At 38.9% G+C, this 24,400-nt stretch overlaps 1 protein-coding gene across 1 annotated transcript in view; it reads left to right on the top strand.

The window, feature by feature from the left end:
• Positions 1-21,367, top strand: part of LOC133985244 (collagen alpha-1(XXIV) chain-like) — a 48,669-nt gene extending 27,302 nt beyond the window's left edge. The window contains exons 21-44 of the mRNA XM_062424841.1: positions 138-245; positions 1,166-1,219; positions 1,623-1,730; positions 2,684-2,737; positions 3,682-3,735; positions 3,840-3,896; positions 4,918-4,971; positions 6,021-6,074; positions 6,632-6,685; positions 8,248-8,301; positions 9,165-9,272; positions 12,594-12,701; positions 12,823-12,930; positions 14,299-14,352; positions 14,496-14,558; positions 15,122-15,175; positions 15,439-15,474; positions 16,515-16,550; positions 16,973-16,999; positions 17,744-17,809; positions 18,033-18,201; positions 18,385-18,494; positions 19,611-19,847; positions 20,373-21,367. Coding sequence (XP_062280825.1) covers positions 138-245; positions 1,166-1,219; positions 1,623-1,730; positions 2,684-2,737; positions 3,682-3,735; positions 3,840-3,896; positions 4,918-4,971; positions 6,021-6,074; positions 6,632-6,685; positions 8,248-8,301; positions 9,165-9,272; positions 12,594-12,701; positions 12,823-12,930; positions 14,299-14,352; positions 14,496-14,558; positions 15,122-15,175; positions 15,439-15,474; positions 16,515-16,550; positions 16,973-16,999; positions 17,744-17,809; positions 18,033-18,201; positions 18,385-18,494; positions 19,611-19,847; positions 20,373-20,519 — 1,974 coding nt within the window. The 3' untranslated portion in view covers positions 20,520-21,367. The remainder of the gene's footprint in view (positions 1-137; positions 246-1,165; positions 1,220-1,622; positions 1,731-2,683; positions 2,738-3,681; positions 3,736-3,839; positions 3,897-4,917; positions 4,972-6,020; positions 6,075-6,631; positions 6,686-8,247; positions 8,302-9,164; positions 9,273-12,593; positions 12,702-12,822; positions 12,931-14,298; positions 14,353-14,495; positions 14,559-15,121; positions 15,176-15,438; positions 15,475-16,514; positions 16,551-16,972; positions 17,000-17,743; positions 17,810-18,032; positions 18,202-18,384; positions 18,495-19,610; positions 19,848-20,372) is intronic.
• Positions 21,368-24,400: the final 3,033 nt, after the last annotated feature.

Here is a 24,400-nt window from a genome sequence, read left to right as displayed (position 1 = left end):
GCCTTTTAAGACCACAGGCTGTCTGACTTATTGACCTCTCTCTATTGGTAATATGAAACTCACTATACTCTAACTGAACTGTCACTCTATTTTTCCTGTGGGTCTGCTTCTCTAATCTCTGCTTCTCTTTTTCTCAGGGTGATCCCGGTGAGCGTGGGCCAATTGGAGAGCCAGGGGACAAAGGGACAGAAGGAGACCCTGGGCCCCCAGGGCCACCCGGTCAGCCTGGGAAACAGGGTTTTCGTGTAAGTTTATTTAATGTATTCAAAATTTAACTAGCATTTGTTTTATAAATTAGCCTTCATATTAATTGGGAACAATTTATAAAAAATGATATACACAAAGATATTGAACTTCTGATTGACTTAGAAAGTAAATATTTGCACAGAGTTAAACCAAAAACTGGAGATAAATAAAAGGTCAAATAAATTGACTGTTTGCTTGTTCACCTGGTTTTTCACTGTGGTTGTTTTTAACAGAGCCAGCAAGAGATGGATCGTGAACATACTTTTCTCTGAGACATACTATAGGAAATTAATCACATCTTTAGACCTTTAAATACTTGCAATTTACAGAGCAGATTACACTTTACCTCTTAACCAGATAATACCCATGTACCCCAGTAGAGGTCAGCCTTCTCTTCAACAAAAGCTTTTACTAGTGGGTCTGTCACAGTGTGAGGATATTTACCAATGTCTGATGGATGTCAGTCAAAATCTCCACTAAGTGCTTGTTTGTTTAGACATACAGAGCCAGATCTAGCCGTGGGTGTTTAGGGGCAGGAAGGTCACAAGTGTCAGGAAGGAAGGCTGCTTCAGGGCATAACACAGGAACAAGCTCTATGTGGAAGTGGTTTTGCCCAGTTTAAAAAAAAAAAGGCTGATAAATCTGTGTTGAATGACTGACTCATTGATATTGTCTTAAAAAGTTACTATATCAGATCCTCATGTTGTGTGTTTGCAAGTCAGCAGATGAACACTAGCAACAGGCAACAAAGTGAGACAGGATAAAAAATATTGTGTCTCCTATTAGGATGACGTCAATTAAAGTCACAAAGCTGAGACAACTCATTGGATGGCGTTTATAGTTTCATTTATCAATGTCCATGTTAATAAACTTGATTTTTAATGTGTGTGGTCATCATCTGATGAGTCCTCTGTTACAGGGGCCAGAAGGAAAACTGGGGCCTCCAGGAAACAGAGGACGACACGGAAAGAAAGTAAGGGTCATGTTCTCCAGCACTTTTTCAGTAAAGTATGTTTTCCTTCAAATAGCGGGAAAGAGAAGAGGGACACAGTCCAAGGTACTTCTGCATTCAAATGGTTCCAGAGAACTACTGAGCCATCTTTTTCATTTGCCTGAAGGCCTCGTTTGGGTCAAATGTAATTTTGGTGACTCAAGTTTAGAGGAAGAAAACAAGTAACTGGAACAAGTAATGAAGACAGATCCACAGCCTTTAGAGCTGTTAAGGATTTGTTTTCTCGCTAAAAGACAATCAGCCAACACAATGGATACCTGCTGTCATTAATGGTTTAACCGTAACATTTAAAGAAGAGTCTCCATATTGACTTGTTGTGAGTCACTATTTTACTCTCCCACACTGACATTTTGTTTCTTCTCAGGGAGAGAAAGGTCCTCCAGGTCTTGCTGGTGAGGTTGGCACACGAGGAGACAACGGCCAGCCAGGCGAGGCAGGGCTGAAAGGTGCCAGAGGAACTCGAGGCCCACCAGTTAGTTCCCAGTTTACGTGTCTTTCCTCTGGCTTAGCTCCGGTCCAAAATGAGACTGTAACTTTTCTACAGAAAAATGAGATCATGTTTTAGTGTTTACTTTATAGGGAGTAGTGAATGTGTGACTCAGGGATCTAACTAATTAAATTGAGGAAGTGACTTTGTACACAGCCTTAGTCTAATTAGTTTATTTAAACTATACTTATTATGTCAACAAATTTTGATTCAAAGCAGAGTTTTTGTTGTGTTCAACAATATAGTTTGTCCTTTTGTTAAAATTGAAGTTTAACAAACCTCCAGGCATGCTGTTTCCTCTTCTTATGCAGTTCCTGTAGTAGAAATGCATCATGTATATTATCGTGTGATTTATGTGTAAAAGCAACTATGTAGACTTGTTACTAATAACTTGAGATAATTGCATCTATTTAGTGGAGTAAAAATAAAGTATTTATCATCAGTGTTTGTCAATACTTTAATATACTTAATGTGCTATACTTAATATTCAATTTTATATTACTCTTAATTTTAAAGATACTCATAATTATCTAATTTAACAATTATGACATGGATTATTTGCATTTCAGGTTTTCAATCATACACTATGACAAAAACAAATCAGATGTTTTCGCCTGTGCTAAAACTACCAGCACAAAGCATCAAATGATCCCCTTTCTTTTAGAGAAAGTTGGGAGGAAGGCATCCATTCTTTTCTTCTTTACGGAGACAGAGGCAGCTCCCTACTCAGCCGAACCATTAAGACCATGTTGTGATAGCTGTGGAGAAAAGATTTACATTCCCGTCATAAAACAGCTCTAGACACAGGAGTTAATCAGCATGTGTGTCTGTTTGATGCCAAAGTTATATTTAGCTGAAACAGAGTAGAAAAGCAAAACAAACAGTGCTAGGACTGATTCATAGACTTATTGTGTGTGTGTTTTCTGCATTGCTTTAAGGGTCGGCCTGGAGTCATGGGGAGAGAAGGGCAACTAGGATTGCCGGGATACACAGTGAGTTAATCCTACTTGTCGTTTTATAAGAACTGTTTGCAAATGTTCAAAACATCTGAAATACAAAGACAACAAACACACATTTACCCACACAAAATGATGAATGTTCCGATCAGAAAATATTATGTTACTGGATAGGTGAGTAAATTCTGATTGGTATGTGGTCTGGCTTACGTCTGCATTCCTCAGGTGCTTATCTTACAAAGCAGAGCTCATTTTCTAGATAACTTAGTAACCCCTGGATTCCCCTAAAATTAAGGACATGGGCTAAAGTAAAAAGAGCTGTTCCTGGTTTATCTTCATGCCTCAAATACAGATAGCTGAAGTCAACGTAGCTGTTGAAATTCATTTCAGTCCAGGTAACTCACCTCCTTTGGTACCTTTGTGCTGAAGACATCCTGAGTTTGAGTCTTGAGGAGGACTTTACACACATTTCCCATTACTGTTCACTTTTAATTATCCAATGAATACAAAATTCCATGAAAAAAAACATTACAAATACTAAACATATAACTACCACAGCAGAGAGAAAGCTGGAATTGAACATGGTGACGTCTACAAGTTAATTTTTCCAGGCAACTCCACTACCAACTGTGGCAGTGCCAGCATCATTGAGTTTATGTTGCATAATTTAAACAGGGCATCTCAAGTTCATTTTGTCCCTTTTTTGAGTGAGTGTGTGTGCACGTACGTGTATACTGTATAGGCTCTGAGACTGACTCAGTCTTTACACAGGTTGCTGAGTGATTTCTGAGTCTGTGCCAAAACCCAAATCCTTATGTGACAGAATGTAAGAGCTTCTCTACAAGGAACTGTGTTTATATGAAACACCCTGATTAATATGCTGACAGGTTTCATAGTGGAACTTCTGATTCTCAGAGAAGCATGCTGTCGCCAGTACAAGCATGACTGTTTGGTTAGCTTAATCAGCTTTCTGTGTTTAGGGTCACCCTGGCAAGCCTGGACCCATTGGACCACCCGGGCCTAAAGGTGAAAAGGTAATATGATACCTAAACTAGTGTTTGAAATTGAATGATTTTAGTGCTGGTTACAAAATCCTGTGTTTGCATGTGTGATTGTTTGTGTGTTCATTCCATTCCAGGGTTATCCAGGCGAGGACAATATGACCCCAGGACCCCCAGGGCCCTTAGGTGAACCAGTAGGTCTTGCTTTCCTTTAAACTCTCTCACTTTCTGATCCCTTACACTTCTTGCTCTGTTTACTCCAAACTATTTAAATACCGTATTGACACAGGAAATAGAAGTTAATCCTGATCAACTCCTGATCAACTCCTAATCTTAGCTTCAAGTACACTTGCTTCTTTTGTGACCCGTTTGACAATTTTGTATCAGTGTTTCTGTTCTTAAATCTGTCATGTATATGGAGCCCTATCATCAAACTGTGTGGCTCTGATCTTTTTTGTTTGTCACAAGGGTTTTTACACTTCAGGATAGCTTTGTCTTTATTCTTATATTGACCTATAATAGAAATAGAGGTCCAATCACTACACTGTGGTAAACACATTGTTGAATCTGAAACTAGATTCATTATTGTGAATTTATACAGAACATTTTTGTCTTTCACAAAGCCATGAGGGCCAGGGAGAGGCATTATTCACCCTAAGTCACCTCAAGGATTCTGCTTATTCCACAGCAAGAAAACAAAGTCATTCTTAGACTAATATCAAAAGAGGATCAGGACATATAAAAGAGTCTTAGCAGATTGGGGAAGCTCAGTTATACAGTACAATGACTCTTATAAGATTTGAAACATATTTCCCAGCACTAGAGGAGACTAATATGACAGACCTACAGAGCATGAACAATCAGGGTTACTGGACTTCTACACAGGTATAGATGGCGGCCTACAATATGAGTAGTATTGGATTATCAAGTCGGCACAGTATTGCAGTACTTAGCATGAGCAATACAATGGCAACCTCAGTCTTGTTGCGGCCCCAGCCAAGATTGCCTGAAAGTACAGTTCAAGATAAAATGACGCCTTTCCATTCGACTCCTGTAAAGATCCAGACTCATAGGTAACATCGATTGAAGATGTGTCTTGTATGTTATCCTGAGACTTGGTTCTGTTTTTAAGTAGCTGCCTAGCTCAATCGAAGCTTTGTGGGTACAAATGACAGCATGCATATACAGTATGTGTGTTCATCTGTGTCTACACAGGGGCCTCCAGGTGAACAAGGAGAGCGTGGAGAGCCAGGGGATGAAGGATATCAGGTAGACAAAACCATTAATTCAATGTCTGACAAATCACACAGTCACCACTCAGGGTACTTGTCCACTGTGTTATTTTATTTTGGTGATCCATTGAAACACTGCTCTGCTCAAATAAGGCCAGACCACACATGTTGAGGATTACCAAATTCCCAGGAATACAGCTGGTGGAAATCAGGCACAGGATTCTTTACTCTCTAGACGGATACGAGCAAGTTGGTATATGGATTACTTCATTTTGACCAGTTGGTGGGGATTTCAGAGGCTCTCAATGCATCTGTTTATGTGGTCTGTAGCTACAATGTCTTGAAGAAGTAGAAAAATATATTTTTAACAGCTTTGGTTTACTGGATTATAACAATACTCTGTGTATTTAGATAGCATTATAACAAAATATAGATAAGAGATAAGATAAGAATCCCATGGATGCAGTTGGTCTCCAAACATCCTTTTTCTAAATGTCAAAAAACCTTGCTCAGTCACTGTAATTTAAAGTGATTTTAGAAGTATCCTTTCTGTGTGCTGGATGACAGTTGAAAGCAGAGATATTGAATGAATTGTGCTTAAGACACACATGAAGTCATTGAGCACTATGGCCAAAACTGTTGAAAATGTATAACTGTTTTAAGGGTAGTAATTTCCAGCTCCAACCTTGGTTTACAGTCATCAAACATGATCTCTTGTTTAGCACTTGTGTCATCTTTCCCCAGACTTAAATGCCCTAATTGGTCACTCTTGGCTTTCATTCCAATTCATTCAAGTATTGAATTTGTACAGCTGATCCTGTTTAGCAAGAGCTGCCTGTGGCCTGTCTGGATGGCATACAAACAGAGAAACTTGGTTTAGAAACTGTTGTTGAATTTGAGCGGTTTATTCCTTTATAGGGTAATTGTACTCATGAGAATACATATGACATGGCTTTAGTTATAATGTTCCTCATTTAGCAAACAATGGGAGAATAACATGTACATGTTAGGACTCGTTAATATCTTGATCTGATAAATATTAAGAATCAGACACAAAAACTTAATTATATATTAATTGTGTGTCAGGGCCACATTGGTACCACTGGATCTCGCGGGGCAGTAGGACCACCAGGCGCACCGGTAAGTCAGTATATGTACTGTCGCTATATGTCTGCATGCATTTCAAGCATGTTGCAAAGCACGTTAACTATGAACAGTGATGTTAAAAGATAAGAAATGTTGAAAAGAAAAAGTAACACACTGCTGTGCTGTTCTTAGAGCCTCACCAGTAGTATGGTTGTGGGGCTGAATATGTGAAATATATAAATATGTTTAGCTGAAAAGTGGCACTGGAGTAGAACATAGAGTCATTTCAATCATCATGGTTTATCTCTTTAAGAGTGTGACTGACTGCTCCAAATTGGATTGTGCCTATTAAATTATGAGCTATCTTGTGTGCCCTGAGGTTGGTGCAAGGGGAAACTTCATGAAGAGTCCAAATTGACAGATTCAGACAAAGCAGCACTGTAAACGAGGGATAATCCCATTCAGTCCCTTCATATAGTTTGACAAGTGTCATCCCAATAATGTTGTTTTCCTGAAAAAATACCAATTTCAGTATTAATATTTCCACAGTTTGACATGTAACATACATCACATAACATCTTACTGTTTTTCTTTTTTCTTGCTTTGATCAGGGATCACCAGGCCTGCCTGGAGAACCAGGCCCGAAAGGAGAGATAGGCACTCTGGTGAGTCTGTGAAAATCCCCCTAGCTCACTAATCAAACTGCACATCAAGTCATGAAACTTGGTCTTCTCACTGCAAATAAGACGATATCAGCATCAACGTGTTTCTACTACCATGCTGCTGTTTTTGTACTGAATGTTGGTTTTACCCATAACAAAACCAGTAGATTCGTCACCACAGGCTTGTTCATCCTCTACTGGCACGGTCGGATTTGTTTCAGCTGGTTTTATACCTGACGCTGTGGAAGAAGAATAATCCTTTTGTTTGCTGCCAGAATGAAATACCAACCATAGACATTGGGCCAAAGCACAAAATTAGATTTTTTACTTGTTACCAGATGAGCATGCTGGTGCAAAGATTTTGAGCTGTTTGTCTTTAGGGCTCCTTCTCTGTCTTGATCATTTCAGCTCAGCTGTGGTGGAAAATCTGCTTGCTTCATAAGATAAAACACTGGGTGGTAGGAATAGGCTTTGAACCACGGAATAAGGTATCGGAGAGCAACTAGCAAAATATGGTTTTCATGGCCACCCTGAATGTAAGGATCGTCCAATTTTTTTTTCCAGTGATGTTTATCAAAGGTATTTTTCTTTTGTTCTTTGGTCCATAAATAGCTTGTAAATGCACCCAAAGATTTAGTCAGTTGGCATCAAAGCTGGTATCTTTTGGTAAAGAATGCCTTCCTCAACTGATCTGGTTTGCTTTTCTTCAGCTATCAAGTTCATTTAAATCCACAGCCTTGTCACAGGGCTTCTGATTACACAACTTAATTTACTTCGGGAAACAAATTTGACTTTTATGAGTGAAAAATTCACAGGTTTCCAGACAACACACATATGAAACTGCTTGTATGCTGGAGTGATTATATAACCGGTTTGAACGGTTTGGGACGATGTCTGTTAATTTATTCCCCTTGGCTTGAGTTTAATTTGAGTTTGAGTAATGTCCTCACATCCAACATATAGACCCATCTGTTAAGAAACATTGATAACTTAACAGTCTGCCAGAAAACACTGGAAAGTTTTAGGCTCTGTTTTATGTCTGTTTCAGATTAACGCCTTTGGTAAAGCATTCCTAGAGGGATATCTCTCTATGACTCATAACTTACTCTATCAGGGGCTGGAGAAAATATAAAAAAGTAGAAGGAAGGTTTCTGCGTACTGTGCTTTGGTGTTTTGATAGACTCTCACCTGTGTTGGCTCTTATGAAATTATATGTTGTGAAACACTTTTGGTGAGATTTCGAAATGTGAATATTCAAGTTTTTATTCAATCTAGCATTGTTAAAAAAATATAGGGCATTGAAGGTTTCCCAAGTTCATGTCATGCTGTTTATTTCCATAACACCTGATTGTGATTTAATCCATGTGAGGAGTTAAATATACAGTTAACAGTTCTGTATATTTCTTTGACTGTCTTGACAGGGTTCGGGTTCTTCATAAGACTCATATTAGACATGGTCTTTAAAATTTCCGCTCCTTGTTGAGGGACGAATGAGATGTTTAACCACAAGTGTTTTTGTGAATGCCTTTGTGTGTTTTATTCTTCGTTTGTGTGTGTTTATCCAGGGCTCAGCGGGAAAGAAAGGAGCAAGGGGGCTGAGTGGAGCTCCTGGCGTCGAAGTGAGTATCACATCACCTTAACCCATCACACGGCTCATAGAGAAACAGTGGTAGCAGTAAAATGAGGGGTACTTTTTAGTGTGATTAACAGAGTGACAGTGATGCAGCTTGACAAATGGAAACAGCTAAGTACTGTCAGCATCACAAAACTATTGAAAGAGAAAGCAAGATTCATTTTACACACAGCAATGCCATCATTTTAATACTTTCACTACAGCAGCAACAGTATGGTAGTCAGAATAAGCAGAAGAGCTGTTACGTTAGCATTATGCCTGGTGGCCTAATGGTTAAGGTATATACCATATAACTGGAAAACCCATGGTTTGAGTCCTGGTTTGGGGACCCTTATTGCATGTCACACCCTCTCTCCTGCCTTGTATCACTATACTGCGTTTCAAATGAATGTAAAATGCCAACAATTATTAATGATAACCACAATGGTTAACCAAAGTGCTATTCCAAGAAGAAATCTAAACATCACAGAACTGGACATGCTTATTAATAAATAAATAACATTTCATCGTAGTTCAAAAACACCACAGTAGCCTTCTGTGTCTATGTATTTATATAGTGCATGCATGCCAAGTGTAGTAGTTTGTAGTTTCTAGACCAAATGGTGCACTAATCATAGCTTATACTGACTGTAATATATCAGAGACCTTGCAAACAAATACTGATGTATCTCATAATATCAGATATTTTGGGTCAGCATTGCACCTCTATATTGCATACATGCAACATTTTTTTGTTTTGTTTTGTAGTGATTTTGGAAGAAGTGTAGAATTCTTGTAAGAATAGCAGTATGGTGCTCAAGTTTGAATTTAAAGTTGAGTGACATTGTGACTGTTATGGACATTTTCCAGGGGCCAACAGGTTTTCCTGGATTCACAGGATTAAGTGGTTACCCCGGCCCAGATGGTCACCCAGGACTGACTGGTTTACCAGGACTACCAGGAAAACAAGGGCGACAGGTAATTAACAACATCATCATACACCAATAACTTATAGTTAATTACAATTGTGTGTTGTTGTGAGGATATATACAATGTACAATTCATTCCAAAGTAACAAGGAATTTCATAAGGAAGGCAATGAGAACATAAATGGCAATTTTACATTGCCTCTCGCTATAGATAGACTTCTTTGGGGAGGACTACAAAAACACATTAAATGTATCAGTGGAGATCATAAGTATGGAGGCAAAGGCAAACAAAGGTGATGTGAAACAGTAGCAATGGATCCAGAGAATCTGTAGATAGGACTACTGTTATATAGCTGCTATCTCTTTCATATATAGACTGTCATACATCATTTTCAGAAGACAAAACAATAATGAATACAGATAGATGAGATAGTGGCTTCTTTTACAAAAATAATTCATATTTGTCATCCAGAATGTTCCTCTCACTTTAAAAGAGAAGCATGTGTTGTAATTTTTGACTGCTTCACTACAATTAGCATTATGGCAAATGCTAATTAGGTTTAAGTATCAAGTGTGTTGATTTTCTTGGCCTTTTAGTCAGTAACATGCTTATGAAATGAAAAGGCAAAGCTCTCTGATATGTTTCACTTATGTCATTTATGTCAAGAGAGAGATGATTGAACTTCATGGTCAATAAATTGGACAATGATCACAGAGGCGAGCTACAATGATGGAAACCAATAAAAAGTTTCTGAATTTTGATGGAGGGGTGTAGCGGGTGGGGTTGAAAATTGCCTACCACATTAAGGGGCTAAGACACACAAACACATACACGCCATACAAATCTCAAAACTTGCTAATCTTACTTGCAACTCTTGCTCAGCACTGTATGGTTCCGAATCATCTGTAGATGATTTATACCTTTTTTGGGTAGACCAGATAGGAGAACATTATAATCATCCAGCCTGCTGGACGTTAAAGTGTACATTCATCTGTCTGTGTCATTCAGAAAGAGAAATGGTCTCACTTTAGTCATATTTTTAAGGTGATAAAAAGCAGATCTGGTGACAAACCCCACATGAGCCTTAAAGTTTAGTTCTGGACTTCTGTATCCATTGGTAGTCTGTATAGCTGAAGTGAAATGCAGCTGTAGACATCAATTTGTGGTTGACTGCTTTAAACCTCAAAGTGCTTCAAGAGAAACCAATGAGAGCTTGCCACACATTCAGCCATCATGTTGACTTGTGCCACACTGTCACCTTAGCACAGAGATGTTTTTTGACTGCATCAGAGTGCACAATGCTTTCCTTCAGCACTTACCATCTGTACTTTTAAGACATACAGCTGAGATTGACTGATTGTATAATGCCTTGTTTGATTTGATTGGCTTCTACTAGTTGCGACGCAGTGGGTTTATTTAAATAAGCATGCAGCAAGAGGGGATTGGGATTTCGTGCATGAATGTCTTTGCACTGTTTGCCAAGAGTTGGGAAGCCAAGCCCTTTCTGTCTGGCTTTCATTTACATAATGCTGTGTGAAAACCTAGAAAGTATAATTTTGGCCTCTGATGTTTTTACCTGAACTAAAATGATATGGTTTCTCAATTGCAGAGTGAGTCCCTTAAGTCTATGGCCCTAAATCACACAAAATACTTTGCGAAAAATTTAAAAACACGCTAGCTGTAAATTTGAAAACGATGCCTTTTTTAATATGCAAGTTGTTTTTGGAGAAAGTTGGTGTTTTTTGAGCCAACGCATCAGTCTGTGAGGTCGGCAGGAAACTCTATTTTCAGTCGCACACTATGTACTTCCATAGTGGGAATAAGTGTAATATGGCTTCCTTCTGCCTCTACTGGCAAGCTGAAGAGTCCCTGCAGAGCAGTTTATATCGTCTTTGTCCTTGTAAAATCATTATTCCCATAATGATTTTCAATTATCTTCTCATCCATTGTTTTCCTCGTTATCTACTGCATATTCTTTTCTATTCTTATTTGCCAGTTGAATGCATTTGCACAATGAAGTTTTAAAGTTTAAATTTAGGTTGGGAGTATTTCTTTTTTATTAAAAAGTATAATAGCAGTGATCAACAGGAAAGAAATGTAGTGTAGGTCATCTGAAATCAGATTGACAGGACTGTTTCTACTTTAAACAACAGCAGACAGTTATTTTTTTGCTGGAGGCCTCTGTTTTTGCATCAGTTATGTAATAGAGGAAGCATGTACATTTGATAACATCACAGGCTAAGCTGACATTTTTGTTCTGGTGGACTAAGAATGCCATTTTCTGTTTCTTCCTGTGTGTGTGTCTGTGTGTGTGGCTGGGTTAAGAGAAAGAAGATGTCTATGATCAATATGATTATTTTCCAACATTTCTAAGGTTCTGATACACACTAAATGAAGTTGGATAGGAGAGGAAAACATGAATACAAATATTTCAATAAATACTATGTCAAATATAGGTTGTTATTAGTATTAATCTGTTAATCTTTTAGGAGTTCAATATTTTGTGTAAGAGTTTATTCTAAAGTGTTTATTTCAATGTGTACTGGATGTACAAAACAAGGAGAAGTATAACAGTAAAGAGACAGATCTACATGTATAGTCCTCTTTAACTGACATCTTGGTATACCTTTTTTGATTTTGCAATGATTATGTAACTGTTTGCATTTGTTCCCTGTGGCTGAATGATAGCATCTGTTGCAGTGAACATCTTCAGTGTTTTGCACGTACAGTACATGCCTGTATGCAGGGACATTGCTGTAGATTTGGAGATCTGCCCTGAAGCAATAAATATCTACAACCCCTGCATTGTTTTTGGGCTGCTGTCCAGTTCAGCACACACTAAATCATTTAGTGTGGTCCCCCCTTTATCAGCGCCCCTGCTTGAATGTGTCTCAAACACACATCCCTGTGAGGGTTGAAAGTTGGAGCGCTGGGCCAATTAAATCCAATTAATTAAATCTCTACGTGATCTTATTAAGGTGATATACAGTGACTTTTTCTTATGCAAGAGTTTGAGAGCACCCACTAAGCCTCAACTGTGTATTTCCAGCCTGTGTTGTCCAGACTTATCTGTTCCCATCATGGTGATCGAGGAACAGAAGCCATATTTTTTTTTTTTTCATATCAATGGCCAACACATTCACACAGTGCACCTGTATCATATTCCCTTAAATGACTCTGACAAGGTTTTCATCATCAAGCAGATAAACCCCTCTTTTAAAATTAAAACATCAGCTTTCCAAAAGATATAGATTTATGGTTTGTTTCCCCTTGTTTAAAGAACGATAATACTGGTTTTGCTAGGGTTTGATGTTGTTTCGATTTGACATTGACAAGATTTTACAGACACCAACTCTGTCCTTCTTTCAGGGCCAGAGAGGCTTGCAGGGCAAGGAGGGACCTGCTGGACGTCCAGGTCCCAGGGGAGAGGTTGGACTTCCTGGACTGCTTGGAGAAATAGGACCACATGGTCAGAAGGTGAAAACAACAGCCATAAACATTGAGCTGATGTACTCTAAATTGTTGCAGTGTATCTTTACAGAACAGTATTCGGTGAAGAAACATTTTATGTTACTAATATTTTCCTTTGTTGGCTCAGGGGGAGCCAGGCCTGTCAGGAGACACGGGACAATCAGGTGTCAAAGGCATGGAGGGGGCTACAGGTAACCAGGGCAGGAAAGGTGACCAAGGACCCAAAGGACAGCTAGTGAGTATATGCAGTTGTGGTGTCAAGCAGAAGTTCATCTTAAAGTATTATTAAAGTTTATTTCCACAGCCTTATATCACTAATGACAGTGTAATAGACATTATAGCATTTCTCCAGGTTATTTTGTAGGGATATTGTCACACGTTTGGGGTCTAGATTTGTTAGAAGCATTCATATATACAGTTTTAACTAAACCATGCTATAACATCAAATCAACATGAATTAAGTAAAGTGAGTACAAAATTCAGATAGAAGTGAACCATTAATTAAGGAACCCATTATACTGACAGCTGTGTAAAAATCCTTTTCATGTGGAAAACCCGTTCATGCTCTTCTACTCTTTTTATTTACAACTCTGATTCTCAGACGCATACCTTTTTCTTTCAAAATCAATCAAATGTGTCTTTCACACAAAAAATATCTATTTGAAGTGTTGACGTCATAATCGTGTGACTTATTATGTTGCTCATTTGAAATGAATACCATCCCTTGGAATGTTTTTCTTATAAAAGAGGATTTTATAAGCTTATATACATTCTTTAATACATCTCTAAATATAGCTTCAGGGGCTTAGGTAGCCAATCTGTGGTGGGGTTGAAAATGTGTGTGCTTAACACTTTTCCAGTCTGAGTGGAGTAACAAATTATTTGGGCAAGGCCAGGAATTGAAACATTTCGCCTGGTAAGGCCAAGTTATGTAAGATCCTCACACTCTTGAGACCTGAAAAAAGGTGTTCCGCTTTACTTATGTAACTCCTCAAAAAAGAAGGAAAAAAAAGAAACAACATTCAATTCCTTGCTCTCCCCTCCCTCCTCTGGTTATCTCCATTGATGCTCGAGAAACAGAGAGCAGACTGCGGCCCTTGGGTCAGATCCCTTTACACGTTTTAATGAACAGAGTTGCTCGGCCAAAGCTGCAGGCCTGAAAGTGGATAGGTTTAGAGGATGTGGATGACTGGCTGTATAAACATAGCGGCTGCCACCCTGGACAACAGACGGTCCTTAGACACAGAATTGGGTGCGGACACCTAACTCCTATCAGTGTGTGTCTAGGAGGATATGTCAATGCAGGTCTGGGCTGCTTAAGATCCAGACATAAAGTCTTGTGTGTGTGCCCTAGTTCTTTTAAAACAGACAAGGATTTTTAAAGACTTGCTGGGTTCTGCCGTGTCTGGAGCAGTCCTGTGATATAAAATGAGATGAAAAAAAAACACAAAAAGGGCTCTCACACATTTACTCACTCATGCACTTTTTATGATGTGTTTTTCTCAAATGAAAACCAAATGTCCCTTTCTTAGTTTAAAAAAAAAAAAAAAAAGGAAAAAGGAAAAGCTCCTTGTTGGTAATGATGTGTCTTCTCTGCTTGCAGGGGCAATCTGGAGATCCGGGAATGGTTGGTTTGCAAGGCTTTCCAGGACCTAAGGTTAGATAATGTGTCACTAACCAAAGGGAAAAAGAACAGAAACCACAATAATACAGAACAGAAATATGAAAAAAGTCCCAAAATATATTGTTTCTGTACACTGACATGTGTCGATTGACAAGATCTGTTTTTTCTTCTAACAGGGGCCAAATGGTGATTTTGGTTTGAAAGGTTTCCTTGGCCCAAAAGGCCCTATGGGTACTCTGGTAAGTTTAATAAAAAAAGAAACACAGAACTCTCTTCATGACTGGGAATCAAACCCCAAAACTTTACATAGTTTAATTCTACCCAGTTGTGTAACCAAGAGCTTATGAAGATATAAATGCAATGTAGCGTATATACACTTTTCACTGCAATTACCCAAGATATACCCCAAAGTCTTGTGGTATATATTCTAACCGTCCTCTCAGTCATCTTACAGTTGTGACGTAAATACCAGACATCCCAACCTGCAAAGTAATTTCAGGGAGGTCCGTTCCGGGGGGGGGATGAGGGAGCGATTGGTCTAAGCAGCAACACAGAGCTATCAGGACACTTTGCTCTCACACGCTCTGCATTGATAGTCACACAAACAAACACACGCGCACAGACACTCTCTACAGCGCATTCTTGCTTGCTCGCTCAAGATTCTGGGAGATTGTATCTCATTTGCGGGCATCAGGGAGCCACTATCAATATGCGGGAGAACTTCCGGGAGAGTTGGGATGTCTGAAATACTGAAATACAGACAGATCAGTTTTTTCATCCTCAACCCTACTTGTTCTTTCAGGGATTCAACGGACCTGTAGGCCCTGAAGGAATGATTGGCCCAATGGGAAAACCTGTAGGTTTCTCTCTCTCTCTCTCTCTCTCTCTCTCTCTCTCTCTCTCTCTCTCTCTCTCTCTCTCTCTCTCTCTCTCTCTGTGTGTGTGTGTGTGTGTGTGTGTGTGTGTGTGTGTGTGTGTGTGTGTGTGTGTGTGTGTGTGTGTGTGTGTGTGTGTTATATAATAATTACATAATGAGAAGGCAATTATCACAAGACAATGGTCAGTGAATTAATTATAATTCAGTACAATAATATCTGTGTTTACTTTTGTTTTTCACAGGGGCCAAAGGGTCCAAAAGGAAGCAGTGGTGAAATGGTAAGATCTGATTCTGTAATCAAAAACTGAAAAGTCTGTCAAGATTATATCATATGATAATGATTTACAGTACGTATGATTATAAGCTGATATGCCGGGATTATATCATAATTATAGTCCACTGAAGTGTTAGACTTCATGTCAGCAAATTCCTCATTGAGAGAGCATTGCTTGGTCAGTTATCATGGCGCCACCTCAAAGATTGTGGGGGTAAGAGAGACCTACTGTAGATGAAGAAGGCTGTGTTTAAAGATGCATGAATGCTAGCTGGGCTTCAGTGGTAGTTCTGTTTATATGGCTGCCCTAAGATGACATCAGATCACTATGGCTGAGTCATAGTGAAAGTAGCTGCTGCTCAGTGTCTCCTGGAGCTCGCTGTGAGGCCTTACAGTACTCGCAGACCCTCTTGTGTAAACACTGTTGAGGAAATGCCTTGTCAAAATGTTAGCATGGCAAGCCGCAGTGCCGTCCGCACATTCACTTTTTTATCCCTGCTCCCACTCTGTAATGTAAACTGTAATGAGATTCTCAGTCAGCCTAAATCCCTCTGCAATTTACACTACCACACACATAAACAAGACTGTGTACAGAACGGATTCTTTATTCTAGCATTTTTCTCAGGAACTGGTCATGTAAAAAATGTGGATACATGTGGACATGAATTTCCTGAAACCACAGCAAAAGTAGTGAAGTCCAGATACCCTGGGTGGCTGCTCTTGAACAGTGTTATGTCCCTATTCAGCCAGAGGGGGCATTAGGTAACCACTATGTTCATGTCAAAATTCCAAAGCTGTTCCCCACAGCATCACGTTCATCATCAAGTTCAAAGGGAGACAATGAATTATGGGTTCATACCTGCTCCCCTTCTGCTCACTTCCGCTATCAAAAATATTGTAAGTTCCCCACTACTATGTGCATGTACATGTGGAGTTTTAACATTGACGACTAAAATGATGTCTTGAGGATAATAAGAAATATCTAATTTCTGCATAATTTTTTTAAATCATTCTAACATGTATTTTCTATGTATCTCATTTTAGGGGCCCCAAGGACCTCAGGGAAGTCCAGGACCCAGTGTAAGTGATGGCCTCAGTATCACTTTTCAGCTCTATACTCTCTATACTACACATATATATATATAGTGATAGTATTCTGGGATATTTCTAATGATTATTAGATATTTTGTGTCATGCAAATTAGGACATTTTGGTCGGTATCAGGTCAGTTCACTCTCAATTCAGTCACTCTAATTCTGAAAAGAGAGAAAGTTGAATTGGTTTCTTACATTTGTTATAAAAACGGAAAACCAAAAGACTGTTGTAGTCAAATTTACCTGGTCACTAGCCAGACAAGGCAGTTATCTGGTAGTTCACTCAAAGTTGTTTCAGAGCTCTCTGACACAGATATGATTGACTAGAAAAGTGAAGTGACTTCAACCACAATGGGATATTTTTTCACCATGTTGCTCATTTAATCTTTTTCTCTCTTCCCACCTCAGGGACCCCCTGGTGCTCCAGGTCCAACAGTAAGTGCTTCATATCACTCATGTATTGATAAGAACCTGCCATAGGTCCTGCTTTTAGTATAATTTAAAGGAAGAGGGAATTGACCATAACATTAGAGGAAAAATTGTACTACTATTAATAGTTTGATTTTTAAAAATTCTGTATATATTTATGAATGATAATCTTGCATAATATACTTTACATAATTTAGAGAATCTATTTCTCAAAGAGCAGACCCAAACCAAGATATGATGGAGCCAGGACAAGAACCATTTGCGTATTTGCTTAACTGTAAATGAGCCAACAAATCATCTGATTAAGTGATATGATGTGGACAAAGAATCCAGGTCATTTGTGTTCAGTAGTATTAGCAAAGCTTTTGTGGTACTTTCATAAAAACCCTCCTCACATCTCTTATCTGTCGTAACTTCTGCATAATGTTTAGCTCTTGTTATCAGAATGACTTTTATCTGTTGGAACAATTCTAAGAACCCAGGAAAAACAGCTATATCAGATACCTTTTATGTTTACACACATTATGCGATATCTGTAGTGTTTATGCTGAGTGGAATGTGTTATTCTTCCCCCTACTGAAGTCAGGAATTAAATGGTTTATTGACGCAAGGCTTATTTTACAGCGTTTGTCTGGTATTCAAGTGTATTCTGATTCTTTTAAAATTTTCTCTATAAACTGGAGACGTATAAAACTGCAGTTTAATAATGAACAGGGTATTAAACTGAATGTGTTGATTTTGAATCCACAGAGGCAGATATATGATGACTCCACAGTCTACAGTCTATCTGACTCTAACGCTGCCCTCAGGACAGAGGTAAAGCATTTAATACACTCAGTCAGTGGAGGGGTGATTGAATGGATGGCAGACAGGTTGGCAGATGGATACACAGATGATTAAATTAATTTTGAAAACAGCAGATTACATTTTGGGCTGCTTGTTGACACTGTGACTGCAGTGACGTCACACAGTATTTAATTTTGGTGTTTGAAAGTTGGCTGTGTTTTCTTTCTAACACTGGTGATCCATTCTTGATCAGAGTTTCCAGAGCACTGAGATGAGCCTGCCAGACCAGAACTCTGAGATAATTAAGACTCTGCGTCACCTGAGCAGTGTGATTGAGAGCATCAAAACACCCCCGGGCACAAGAGAGAACCCTGCTCGTGTCTGTAAAGATCTGCTAGACTGTCATCACAAGCCAAAAGATGGTGAGAGGTTGACCAGATTGACTAGACACTGAACGTGATGGCAGAAGTTCAGAACATTAAATTTGTTTGTCAAACAGCTTTTACCTTTAAGCAAAGATGGATTGTTTGAATATATCTTTGATAAAAATAAGTGCCTTGATCACCCTGTCCCTTTTATCCACTGTTCTCTCTCGTGAATTGCAGGTTGGTTCTGGGTTGATCCAAACGTAGGTTGTACTTCAGATGCCTTTGAGGTCTTCTGTAACTTCACTGCAGGGGGGCAGACCTGTTTACATCCTCTGGCCACTAATAAGGTAACACTGGCCCTATTTACACCTGGCATTAGCATGCATCTTGGCTGATCACAAATGGACAGCTCTAAGTACATAATTTCACACCTGGCATAACAACGTGTCCACATGCATGTTGAGTGACCACTTGTATCTCCCTCCCCCATTCTATATGCAAACATGTACATCATTTCTATTTTTTAGCAGTGGGAGGGTCCATGCACCCTCCATCTAAAGCTGTGTTCAACAGATATGCAATGCATTATTTTGTTTTTGAGTTTTCTTGTGGTACACAATTAAACCAAAACCAGAAAACAACTTGTTTTTAGCTTTTATTGTTTTATCTGTAGATAGATAGATAGATAGATAGATAGATAGATAGATAGATAGATAGATAGATAGATAGATAGATATATAGATAGATAGATAGATAGATAGATAGATAGATAGATAGATAGATAGATAGATAGATAGATAGATAGATAGATAGATAGATAGATAGATAGATAGATAGATATTTCCAGTTGATTTCTTTAGTGTGTGTTGTATGGATGTATGGGTGTTCACTTTAATTATTAACTTTAATGATTAGAGAGGTTGCTTTCGGTAAGTGTAAAAGTTTCTGTGCATTCAGTAATGTTTGTGCAGCAATGTCATTGGGACAAGTTGAACACAGCTTTAGACGGAGGGTACACAGACTGACGTTCTCTCTAATTTCCATCGATGTGGTACAGGACAATTTGCGTTCAGACTGTTAAATAATATGTTACACACATGTTAGTTAAATAAATAAATGTGGTTGTCTGCAGCCCTGACCACCTCCAAATGTGGTCTGAGCGATCAGATCAAAGTGTGTCCTCAATTAATCTTGGGTGTGTTCACACCTGCACTTAGAGCTGTTGTGATTGGATCATCCAAGTCATATTGCAGATGTAAACAGGACCACCAAAGTGGTAAGAATATGCACATATCAACCATTAAGTTGCTTGACGAAGTAACAGGAGTTGTTACATAACTAGAAAAAGCAACAATGCTTTGCTTTTATGTAGGAGACATTGTAGGAGGTTGTATCACAATCATATCTTATTATGGTTATGATGACAGATTGATGATACGACTGTCTGTACTTTCCCCACACAGATGGTGTTTGGTGTAGGGAAAGTCCAAATGAAGTTTCTCCACTTACTAAGCACTGAGGCCAGCCACAGCATCACACTCCACTGCCTAAGTGATCCTCCCTATGACACCACAGACAGCTTCAGCTCCTCTGGCCCCATACCAAAAGCGAACACCAGGCTTAGGTTTCGTGGCTGGAACAAACAGATGTTTGAGAAAGACACACTACTTGAACCACATGTGCTACAAGATGAGTGCAAGGTAATGAGCAGGGGAGAAAACGGATTCAGCAAATCTTTTTTTCTTTAAAACTACAGGATTTCAGTTATTCTGGTATTTGGGGGTTATCTTGGTCTTTCACCTTTCTTTGACCTGTCTTGGTGACTGTTGGATGTGATCATGAAGTGTTTTTCTCTGTATAGAAAACAAAAAGGGTTTATTTGTTGATATTTGGTTTACTATCTACCAGGTCTGACAAATTTGTGCCATTTTGGTTGTGAAAATTCTATCTATTAATTGGTTTGGCTTGTACATACATAAGGAAGTGAAATCTACAGCACAAAATGAAGTCTAGTGAATAAAGCTTATTTGCAGACAGATCTACTACACATATACCATTGAAATACATATTGGGCCACAATTAAAGAGATTTCATTAGACTTTGAAATACATTTCCAATGATAAAATCTGTAATAGTTATGAAATGTTTTTTGCACATTTTGAATATACATAATTTAATTCACCCTTCTCTTTTTCCTCTTCCTTTACCCATTCATTCCCTTTCAGATCCAAGATGGCAGCTGGCACCAGTCACGTTTCTTGTTCCATACTCAGGACAGTCGTCAGCTACCTATTGTAGAGATACAGGAATATCCCACATCACAACCCCATAGTCAGCAACATATAGAAATTGGTCCGGTCTGCTTCCTCTGACACCAACATCAACGTCCTTTAACCCATTCACATAAACTACTAAAACATAAGGCTGTTACAAAAATGGCTGCCTACCAAAGAGAGACTTGCTGGAGTGGGTGTCCATAAGAGTTTGTCATGATGGAGACCTGTGACAGGGCCCTGTGTGAGAAACAAATGCCCAATATCCAATCGAAGGCATGCCTACATGGAGCAGCTCATCTCTGTGGCCAAAGGAAAACAGTGTATACCAATATTTAATAAATACATTTGTAAAATATGTTTTGTTTGTTTAATTGTCAGACACATGGTGCTCAGGTTGAGTGTATATGGACCCATATTACTCCCTGGTCATAGAGTCAGGCCTCACTACGCAGCAGCCTATCCAAACCACAATACTCACACCTCCCTCTTACCCAAAACACACCCAGGCCATCCAAAGCAGGGGCCTAAAGCGAAGGAGCGTGCCAGGTCCCTAACTAAAGGTTTATATGAGTGCAATAGCATGTGGATAATGTGTGCCTGATTTAAATATTTCAATTTTCAATCAAAGGCTTTATTTTACATTGTTTTCATGATATTTTTGTCTTTAACTACACCTAGTCGGACCTGTTCATCTTGACGGATGGTGCTCTACCTCTACCTGCTCATTTGCTTTCTAGGATAGTTGCTAATGTCAAGTTAGTCTTTTTTGCCTTTGTGTTGTATGTACCGGTTACATCCAGATTTGTTATGTTGTATAAGTACTTATTTTGATTAGGTCATTTCTAATTTATGAACCATTTTTTGATACACTACATATTTTTTGTAGCGTTTCCTTCTATGTGGTAGGTTCCTCAGGTGAAACCTATCATTGGTGCTGCAATAAAGAATGAGTCATCAGTGAGTTTTTCCAATTTCCTGTGTATATATTGACAGCATACTGTATGTTTATTTATATCCTTCTTGTTTTATTGCTCACATTACTGTACCACAGTAAGTTATACTCTCAGAGAACTCTTTGGTCATCCACAACTCAGTCTAAAGAAGTATTTATGTTTAAAAACTTTGTTTGTGTGTTCACGCCTGCAACTTTGTTTATCATACTGTTATTTCAGCTCATTCAGTGGTGGTTAAGCAGACTGGCAGCTACCGTAGGCCAGAGTCAGAATACTTTGAAACACAGTAATCATATTCTTAAGTTATATTACCTTGGACAAAGTGTAATTATATAAATTGTGTGGAGGCTGTTGTATGCAAATGTGTAAATAATAAATATGTTGACAAACAAATAAATGAAACATTTTATCCACAAATGGTTTGATACGTTTTTGATATAAGGAAAAACTTGACATTAAATGGTAGGTGGGGATAAAAATATTTTTGAAAGTGAAGTGAGGTGTGAGTGAAACAAGGAATATATCTTAACCTGGATGCTGAGTGCTCTTGTGCCAACCTGTCTACCATTGGCTTCTTATTTAAACTCCAACATAGTGACACAAGTATTGCAAAATGTTTTCAGTTTCAGGTTTCAGTTTTCAAGTACAGTTATATGGAAACAAACTGCTAAACATATTAAGTGCTCATATGTGCACATAAGAAATCAATCTGCTATTGCCCAACACCACCAGAATAAAATCATGCTGTGCGAGAACATAACTGGTGTGGTTTCAATTCCAAACAGTCTTGCTTAAGTCTATATTTAAATCATCAGGTACAGTATTATAGACCATAAATTGTATAGAGTAGACTTTGCTGCAGGAACATGATCATAAAAACAATCTGCCTCTGGGCACAGATTGAGGATTTGTAGTTTGTATCCTATAAAACCTATTCACTGTCTGTGATGAATATGCAAGCTCTTCATTTGTGTGGTCCAACTTTATTGTCCTTTAGTTTTATATAAGTTTCCTGGAAGTTTTCTGATTAGTTTGTAATATGCACCTGATGGTTTGCCAGAACTTCTTTGAGACCAACAGAAAGTCCTTCTCCATGGCCTCTCCGAACTCCTCCTGCACCCGGGTTTTTGCTTCTGCAACTGCTGACCTTGACTAGGGACATTGTCGGATGATGGAAAGAATACTTTGAGGATCTCCTAAACCTGACATGACATGCCCTCTATGGAGGAAGCAGAGTTGGACGACTCAGTGAAAGCCTCAATCTTATACCTGGATTCAAGAGGAACAATGCAGATCCCATCCTAGTAATAGAACAGTGGACCAGCTCTTCACTCTTGCAAAGATACTTGAGGAGTCATGGGAGTTCATACATCCAGTCTACATATGCTTTGTGGACTTGCAGAAGGCTTACTACAATGTTTCTCAGGGCACCTTGCGGGCAGTGCTGTGGGAGTATGGCATACTGGGACCATTGCTGAGGGCCTTTTAGCCCCTATATTTATATGTGTGAGTTTTGACCACATTCTCAGAAGTACGTCAGATTCATTCTCAGTGGGTGTTGGGCTCCACCAGGGTTGTCTCTCGTCACCAATTCTATTTGTGATTTTTTTTTTTGACAGAATGTCAAGACGTAGCCAGGACAAGGAGAGTGTCCGGTTTGGGGACCTTAGGAGTACTTCTCTGTTTCTTGCAGATGATGTGGTTCTGTTGGCTTCAACAAATTGTGACCTCCAGCAGGCACTATGATGGTCTGCAGTCAAATGTGAAGTGGCCAGGATGAGAGTCAGCACTTCCAAATCTGAGGCCATGGTGCTGTGCTGGACAAAGGTTGACTGCTTGCTCTTGGCTGGGAGTGTTCACAAGTGAGATGAGATCACAGACACAAGCGGCCGAATTGTGTTTCCTCCCAAGAGCGTCTCGACTCAGCCTTAGACATTGGCTGAGGGGCTCAGACATCTGGGTGGAGCTTGGAGTAGATCTGCTTGTCTTGTATGGAAAGGAGGCGGCTTAGATGGTTTGGGCAGCTAGTTAGGATGCCTCTCTCTGGAGGTGTTCCAGGCATGTCCAACTATCTCTTCTGGCCCTTGAATTCCTTACACAGTCTGATATGTGTGAAACTACTTATTATCGTATTAGGTTGTTTCTTAAAAACGCTATAATATAATGAGCACATTTCCCATATACTAACAAATGACCTAAGCCTTCAAAGAAATATACTAAGAATGAACAGTTACGCAGCTGCTTCTAGAACATTTCTTTAAAAAACTAATTATGCTAATCTACCATTTGACACACAAAACTACACACTGAAAACTCAGTATTTTCTGTCAGAAAGAATGGTCAGGAGTGTAATTTATTGAGTTTTGTAAATATCTATATATAAACCCAAATATAATAACCTAAACCACATTGACACTTTTTTCTTAAAATTGTTACCAAATTGCACCACCCTCTCTGTAAAATGAGCATTAAAAGTTATTGTTAAATAGCTGCAAAAAGGAGAGTTGTATACAATTAAGGGACATGTAAAATAAAGTGTTACCTCATTTTCCAAGCACCACGGAAATAGTGAGTTTATATGGTATTAATATTTACCCATATCCCTAGCACAACCTTCAAACATCTGGTCAAGTATTCTCCCCATGCCCATCAATTCTGTGCTGCTTGTTGTCTGTGTTTCTGGAAGAAGTATTCAGATCCTCTGCTTACTGTAAGTAAAAGTACCAATACAGCAATGTAAAATACTACATTACAAGTACAAGTCCTGCATTAAAAGAGAGCATAAGCAGTAGTATTGTATTGCAGTAAAAGTAGTGGTTTGGTCCCTCTGACTGATATATTATACATGACTTCATTAGATTATTAATACTGAGACATCAGTGTGTAACAAGAATATTACTGATACAGCTGCTGGAAGTGGAGCTTTACAGTTAGCTACTTTAGTCCAGTGGTTCTCAAAATAGGGGTCAGGCCCCTCCAAAGGGTGACTAGATAAATCTGATGGGTCATGAGATTATTAATGGG

This window comes from Scomber scombrus, chromosome 8 (genome assembly GCF_963691925.1).
Source record: "Scomber scombrus chromosome 8, fScoSco1.1, whole genome shotgun sequence".
Classification (NCBI taxonomy): Eukaryota; Metazoa; Chordata; class Actinopteri; order Scombriformes; family Scombridae; genus Scomber; species Scomber scombrus.
This window is presented reverse-complemented; position numbering and strand designations above follow the sequence as displayed.